Source organism: Vollenhovia emeryi, unplaced genomic scaffold (genome assembly GCF_000949405.1).
Source record: "Vollenhovia emeryi isolate VEMERY1.0 unplaced genomic scaffold, V.emery_V1.0 DF939131.1, whole genome shotgun sequence".
In the NCBI taxonomy this organism is placed as follows: domain Eukaryota; kingdom Metazoa; phylum Arthropoda; class Insecta; order Hymenoptera; family Formicidae; genus Vollenhovia; species Vollenhovia emeryi.
The window spans coordinates 44,234-52,441 of NW_011967235.1; the positions used below are offsets into that span (position 1 = coordinate 44,234).

Consider the following 8,208-nt stretch of genomic DNA (forward strand, 5'->3'; position numbering starts at 1 on the left):
TGAACGATATAAACATGCTATATTTAATTACAAAATTATTTCTATAAAGTTGTATTTAAAGATATCAGTATCAAGATTTGTAAATGCGTTGCATAAAAGGCCTATGTTTCGCGCAAAATGCAAATTGGTACTTTTGTATTTAGTGTGTAACAACGACGCTCTCGCAGTAATTACACAGAAGATTTAATCACAATATTAATTCAGCATATTAATACGATTCCCTTATCGTAGGTGGCCAAAATGTTCTATACCAAATTACAATTAATTACCTTCACGCTTCCAATGATTTCCAGCAAAAATTTGAGAGGCGCACCAAGATTTAAAAGAAATAAATTGTTTTTCTGTATAACTGTTAAAAATCGATGTGCATTAAGAGAGTCCGTCTTCTCTTTTGGCTATCTTGTAAAGATATTCTTGTTGGTACGTTTAGTCTCTGGGCGGCAGGTTTTTGTAGAACCAATTACGAATCTTTATATCATTTGTAGCCACCCATTTGATATTTTTCGTGACTGTCTCGAGAGTTTTGGCCCGACTCTCCGCACCAGCGCCGGCTTCGGGATACTTTTCAAAGAAAGCTTTTATCTCGTCCAGCTTAGTTTGCGTGCCAAAGGAACTTGTAATAGACGGTATAAGTTCGCCGAGATATCGATCATTCAGTGTGTATCTGTTCACCAGGAATTCCCAGTTGTCGCGCACCCAGTCCCAGACTACCGACGTACCGTCGGGATTTTTCGAAATTACAGTCAAGCACTTCAAGAAATCTTGAGCGCGGACATTGTTCTCATCAATCGCTTGATTAATGTACCTAAAAGAAAGAAGAGAAGTACGTGCCACTCTTTCATTCTGAATAAAAGAACCTATTTAAAAAGCTGTCGACAGTGGACTTAATACTAACAATTTTAGAGCCTCAGTGGAATGTATGCCTGCCAATCCTGTCATTAGCTTATTTTTCTCGCTAGGATTGGTCTCGTGTGTAAATAGATCGAACATGTGACTCCATTGGTCCGTATTCGAAAGATGGCGCATACCTAACGAAAGATTTTGCATCCCGTTAGAAATTCTCGAATGACATGGAGATCGATGATTACATTGGACAGACTAACCGTAGTAATAGACCAATTCACGAATGTCAGGATGTTGCGGTTTCTCGTGTGTCAGCCAATCGTTGAAGAGTTCTCCGGCTTTTTCAAGGCATCCAGATACACCGACTGCACAGGCCAATTCGATTATTATCGGTCGTACTCTCTTGTCAAAGCGCGTGGACGGTACATCGACGTCTTCGTCGGCATCATTAACGGACCAAGTTACTGCGTAATACATTTCTTCTACCATACGTTGAATAAACCTCTAGAATACATTATATATTATAAATGACTTTCGCGATAGCATCAGAAAGTAATTTGTAAAGATCAGATTGATGTATTACCTGAAACAGCGAAGAGACCTCTGAGCCATTCGAAGATAAAAGAGTATACATCGTCATCAATTTCGATTTTGCAACTGCCCATGGAAGAGTCTGATACTCCTCGGTGAGATAATCGTTTATTATATTCATCACAATGTCATAATCGAGCTCTCCAGCATCAGCTAAGCTAAATAAATCATCTAAAAGATTCGCCCGATCACACGATGATATTCTCTATAACAAAAAAAAGGGGGGAAGAGATATAATAAGAGAACGTAATAAGTAAACCCTCGAAGAGTACTGATCACAAAGCGAAAATAACAAAGTAATGTTAATCTGTAAAATTATAGAGTTTTATTTACAAAAACTCTCGCATTGAATGGAAAAGATGTGCGATTTTACCGTAAAGTGTACGTGGAACACCTGCTTGAAAGTATTCCACTCTTCGTTATAATTAACTCGATAAAAGCCAACTTGGCCGGCATTTAATTTCAACCATCTAACGTTTTCTGCGACCTCAATTGTAACTGTAAGATATAGCGTTTTACAATAAGAGCAAAAAAGGTACAGGCGTAATTTGTACAAAAAAGAAATTGCAAATTAGAAAATTGTAAATTATAAATTCAAACCTTCGTCCTTATCCTTGTCGAACCATACAAGAGTGGGTACCGATTTTTTGTTAGTGATATAAGTTACGGGTATGGTCCATCGATATCTGCAAGGTGTAACATGATTTTAAAATATGTTTGCCGATTACTGCCTCGAGATAAAGTAAAGAAAGTAACTCACCCGTATTTGGATTTTGAGGGATCAGATTTGGCATCTTGGTCGTCCAGGAAACGTTTTTGAGTTAATATAAATTTGTTTCCTTCCTTTCTCACGTTGATAACAGGGTAGCCTTCTTGTCGCGTCCAAGTGTCCATTATAGCTGTGACGTCTAATTTGTCTCCGACCGAATCTTGCAAAACCTTAAAGAGATCCGCCGTCTCGGCATTCCCAAAGGCATACTTATTCAAATAGGTACTAATTGAACCGAAAAAGACGTCAGATCCAAAGAAGTTCTCCATCATACGAATTATAGATGCTCCCTAAAGTAGATCGCAGTTGGAGTAAATAGATAAGACACGATAAAGAATTATAAATAAAAAGTACGAAGGCCATTATTACGTGTTATGTTTTAATCGCATGTACCTTTTTATAAGATATTCCATCAAAGAATGATGAGATATCATCTGGATTTTGGATGTCGTAAACTATAGGATGAGAACTCAATTTTGCATCGGAAACGAACACCTTCTGCATTACTTCAACAGGAAATTCCTCCATCTGGAAACAATATTCATATATTACAGAGATTTTCTCTCATATTTCAAATATTTACATCAACGTTTCATTCATATTAAAATTTCGGATCATATTGAACTAACATATCCTTGTTTTGGTAGAATCGCATCTGAACATTTAGATGCCATAAATGTAGCGAAACCCTCATTGAGCCATAAATCATTCCACCATTTCATGGTAACTGAAAAAGAAAGGGTACATATAACATTTTTATTCACTACAATTCATTGTTATAAAATATTTACCGTAATTTCCAAACCACATGTGCGCCAATTCGTGACAGATTACGTTAACGACATCGCGCTTATCGTAAATGGAGTTTTCATACTCGTCATAAAGAATTCTTGACTCTCTATAAGTTACTAAACCCCAATTTTCCATAGCGCCGGACATAAAATCAGGAATACCGGCCATATCTGCACAATAAACAAAGTTATATAGTATGTACTTAAAAATAAATCCACCGGGACCTTTAAATGGCAAATTTTTTTTATTTTAATTAACAGATCTCTCTCTTCGTAAATTTTTGTTGCATATTTACCGAGTTTTGGTAATGGATAATTTATTTTGAATAAGTTTATGTAATATTCGATAGCTTTCACGCCAATATCCACTGCGAAAATTCTCTTTTCTTCCGGCTGAATTTTTGTGGTATAGACACTGACTGGAAATTGTTCACCATTTAAACCCTTTGCCATCTTGCTTGTACTGACAAAATCACTGATAATAAAACAAGCTAGGTATGTCGACATGGATACAGTTTTTTCAAATGACACTGTTGCCAGCCCCTGTTGCGGTGTATTCGCATCTATTTCCTATGGCAAGAAAATAACTTTTCAATAAACTGTTTAATAATTTTCTGAAAGAAATGACAATTAATATCGCCAGAAATGATTTGTATACCTTTACATTCATATTGGATAAGGCACTATAACAATCAGTCATAGGATGAACCAGTTTTATCGAAAATTCTGCTTTAAAGGCAGGTTCGTCGAAACATGGGAAAGCTTGTCTCGCATAAGTTGGCTCGAATTTAGTAGTCGCGATGTACCTGTCGATTAAAAAAATATACGAGACACATTATTGTCATGGTCGAATTTTATCACAATTTTTTGCACTACTTTTATTAGTAAAATGATCAATTTATGTTACCTGATTTTTCGATTATCATACTGGTATTTGCTGCTGTAGAAACCGACTATTTTGCCTCTGAGATTTCCAGTAAATTCCAGGCTCAAGTTATGTAACCCGCGTTTAATCTCGGTTTTAGTTGATATCACAAAGATCTCATACTTTGTAGGCTCGCTGATGTTAGAGATCTCAATTTCGTAGTCTGTCTCTAAGCCGTACGTAACTAGCTTCGCAGATGTAATGTTGAGATCTTTTCGATGGAGAGCTATGGTTCTTCTGTCGTCTTGGACATCAATAAGGATAGTCGTCTTTCCAGAAAACGTGCCCTCTTTAAGGTTTGGATGCAAGAGAAGATCGTAATGCTTAGGTACGACTTCCTTTGGCAATCTGAAGCTGTCATCTGGATTAGACATTGTTGTATACGCCTCTGGTTTACTCGAGTCTGCAAACAAAATTAACGCCTGTAATAATTATCTCTAGTTATCTAGAATAAATGTCACGTATCGGGCAGATAAATATTAACGCATAATCTAGAAATCGCAGTCTTTATCTGTCTGTTACTATCTTTGATTAAATCTCACATACTGATATAACCGACAAGAGAACGAATTCTAATTCCCCGCGATGTACGTCGACAGCGAAAATTGGTTATCTTCCGATTAAGCTGAAAGAAGAGCTGTAACCAAATCGAAGCGACCATGAAATATCTTTGAAAAGCGATGCATCATTATGGATTGTCAGCGAAACAAATATTTGTAATAGAATGCGCATGTAACGTATTCGCCCGATTTCGGACACGTGTTTTTCTTCGCTAACAACTTAACATGAGAATCGGAGTATCGCAACATGCGAATTCAAATTCATAGTTTGTAAACTTACATACGCGTCTACGTGTCGATAATCGAACTTTCAATATCGAAAACCAGCCACGGCCATTTTCGATGTTGAGAGATCTAAGCTCTTAAGACAGTAAACTTGACAACAGTCGGGTTTATCTGTTCAAAGAGTATTCTACCTAATGTAGTTCGTATCTAATAGTTTTTCGATATCTAGTTGTCTTAGGGCCGGTTGCCCCAACCTCTTGGCAGGCTAACTGATAGTTAAATTATATCCTTGTCTGATTTAAAGGAAAAACAAAGACGTACGTATGATTTAAGTATTAGTCAATTTACCAAGAGGTTGGAACAACGGGACCCTAAGCTATGCTTTTATTTCAATGAATAAATTTAAGAGTTTGATAAATTCCAGACACGTGAAAACGTTACTTTCGCGCAGCGTCAACTAATTACCAGCTTGCGAACACAGTGCTCTTAGCGACAGACATAATCTGTTATATCTTTTCAACTGTATTGAGACGACAAGTCGTTCGGATGAGATTTGCTAGTATTAATTGTTTTTCAGAATTAGCGTAAACGTGATGCGTTTCTTTAGAGAAAGACTCCGGCAATTCTGATACGTCGAGAAGAAGCTGCCTCGCTGTGCTGATTCCACTGAGACTATCTGAAATCTGCAGAAACACTTTTAAATCTACCGCCAATCACAATGTCCGTACGAGATACGCGAGAAGCTTGTCACGTTCTTGTCACGTTGCTGGCCGAGTTGACGAAGTACAAACGGGAGCGTCCCTTTTAATCACATTGCGATCGACCACAGTCACTCACCGAATTTACATGGAATTTTTCCGCCGAATCAGCCAGTCGGAATTTTTTCTATTAAACCGATCACAATTCAATACAACTCGTCACTCAACAGAAATGCGCCGAGTAAACTTTCGTTGAACACACTTGGAATACGTTCCAAGTAGTACTTCGCGAGGTTTTCTCGCTCTTCTTGCGGAACAATCTCTGCTCTTTCGAAAATTTACGGATCTGAGATAAGTAAATTAGCAAACGCGACGCAATATTAATGCCGGAGCGTTACAGTTTCCGGCTGTAGAACTCTACTCCACTTTGCTACTGATAGTAGTTGAATTTATCAGTGCTCTCACCGTGTCGAACGTAGCTTGCTGCCTCAACGGAATGATCCAGTAAAACGACCAATGTCGCCAGGCAGGTACAAATCAAACTGAGGACAAAGCAGGCGCCGCAGGCAAAGCAGAGCAGTGCGGAAACTACGTTGCCACGACGAAGTGACTCCGATAACGTTGCTGATGCTGCGTTCAGTCGAGGTGCGCCGCCTTTCGGTCGGCTTTCGACTTTGCTGCTGCCCATTGTTGGGGTGAACACGAGGGATACCGCGTAGTTTAACTCGCTACCCTCCGCCGGCTCTCAAATACTTTACGCAAAGCGTAAAGCGGACGGTCGACCTTCAAACACCTAAAAAATCGCGAAAAAAATTATAAAATTAACGAGACACCCGTCGATAACTGGTACTCGGAGTATGAAAAATTAACGTGGAGTTAAACAATTTTCTTGAACGGAACACTTTGAAAATCGACGACGTATACGCATAATTTTTTATCTTGAATCGCAGCTTCGAAGCAATCACGTTCATCGCCTATTTGCGAGGAGAGAGGATTATTCTGTATTCCGCTACTTGTTTAATTGAAAACAAAATCACAGTCGAAATAGTTTGCTCTGCAATAGTACACTGAGAAAAATTTTCATCGGACAAACCTATTAAATAGTGTGTTTCCGATGGTTAATTTTTCCCGATTACGTTTTCCAATTAAATTGCGGATACATCCGCTGAAATTTATTCGACGAAATGCAGTTACCGATGAATTTAGTATAATTTAATATAAAATTAGATTGAAAAACCGATCATATTTTTCGTCGGATGTACAATTTAATTGGATATAATTGGATTTGTTATTACGTAATTGGATTATCCGATTATATTTAATCGGACATTTTTTCTCAGTGTACGAATAACAATACGATTAACCGATTAAATGCTCTTCCGACACGCATAATTGGTAAACCTGCATAATTGGTCAAAATGGGCCTCTGTGCTCCAATTTTCCGTGACGCAGATAACATCTATACGCGCTTGACGCAGGCAATAAATGACGATACAAACTCCCTCGGTGACTCCTTAGAAATAAATTATCGCAGTTAAAAGGTGCACCGCGCCACACTATAATCCACTCTAGCGTACTCGATACGTAAGCTTAATGCGTGGTCCACCTCGCAGCATGCACACGTGTTGCCTCGCGCGTGCAAATCCCGATTACTAAACGCAAGACTCGGCGTTTCACCGCTGACAATGAGAATTATTGGCACACGTGGATATTTCACTGTGCGATTAACACGAGCACAATTTCACAAAAGTCAAATCATCCTCGATTAATTAATTATTACTTATATGCTACAATTTCGTCTATTCATAAGTGAAATTGCAAATGAAATTTTTACCTGACGCTTTCAAGAGATCGAGTGGCGTGTTACGCTTGCAGCAGGACAATTCGTGTTCTGAAGTTAGTAACTCTAGCAGTATAAATGGAGCTACGAGGTACAAACGAGGCCCACCTTGCCTGTTCGCACTTTCTCGTGACTTTCGTCCTCGGATTACCTCATCGGCGCACTACCCACATATCGAGCGACAAGCCGATCACGGTGCAAAACGCAATCGTGTGAATATGCAATCCCGCGCAATGTTTTTATAGCCGATGTTCTTATCGCTGCGCGTCTGAAAAATTTCCGTGCTACGCGAAATTTTCCAATCTACCCGATTGACAATAATCCGACCGATTGCTTTTGACACTTGTATCAACTCTGTCCTTCGATTTCGCGCAACTTTCAGGGTGGTCAAGGTAATCATAATTTGCTAATGACATAAAATGTGTTAATGAATTTATATTTGTGGAAAATCCATGTTTTGGGGAGAAGATGACAAACAAAATATAATTATCGATATATTGTTTGCACACGCTACATAGACCTTCGTCTGTCCATCTCTTCGCTTTTTTATCTTTCTCTTAATTAATTATTCAGGGATCGATTCTACAAATATTTACAATTAAAAAGATTCGCGAAAAATATTGGAAATAGTTTGTAAAGCTATTCTTTCCGAAAATTGCTACTAACTAAAGTTATCTTTTCCCCACAAAAATGAATCACGAAAAAGAAACTGTAGTTTTATCGATCAAAGTTTCCTAAAAAACATTTACTCGTCGATTAATGACATATTGAAAATTTCCCTGAGAATTTTTTCAAACTGTAACTATTTTATTGCCACATATTCTTGTTTGAGGATAAAAGTACGGAAAAATCCAGAGAATACTTATCCTATTATTTTTTGACATACGTTCTCTGCGCGTATATATTTGCTTTCCATGGGGTTTTTCTCTGCACAATAAATTGAAGTACAAGAAGCACTACGCGAAA

The 8,208-nt window shown here is 38.1% G+C and overlaps 1 protein-coding gene across 4 annotated transcripts; it reads right to left on the reverse strand.

Moving 5' to 3' along the window:
- LOC105568095 (glutamyl aminopeptidase-like) lies at window positions 1–8,208 on the reverse strand. Of its 4 annotated transcripts, none has more exons than XM_012023484.1 (15): window positions 8,129–8,208; window positions 5,868–6,195; window positions 3,902–4,322; window positions 3,653–3,800; window positions 3,291–3,564; window positions 2,995–3,165; window positions 2,833–2,930; window positions 2,597–2,731; window positions 2,195–2,493; window positions 2,035–2,120; window positions 1,808–1,932; window positions 1,427–1,639; window positions 1,104–1,347; window positions 896–1,028; window positions 1–805 (listed from the first exon to the last, which is right to left on the reverse strand). In XM_012023484.1, exons 2-15 carry the CDS (start codon window positions 6,088–6,090, stop codon window positions 427–429), a joined length of 2,949 nt encoding a protein of 982 aa, XP_011878874.1. In that variant the 5' UTR covers window positions 6,091–6,195; window positions 8,129–8,208; the 3' UTR covers window positions 1–426. The 4 variants fall into 4 exon arrangements, with proteins under 4 accessions (XP_011878874.1, XP_011878873.1, XP_011878876.1 ...); XM_012023483.1 differs by lacking the exon at window positions 8,129–8,208 and adding an exon at window positions 7,237–7,446; XM_012023486.1 differs by lacking the exons at window positions 5,868–6,195; window positions 8,129–8,208 and adding exons at window positions 4,466–4,556; window positions 5,542–5,560.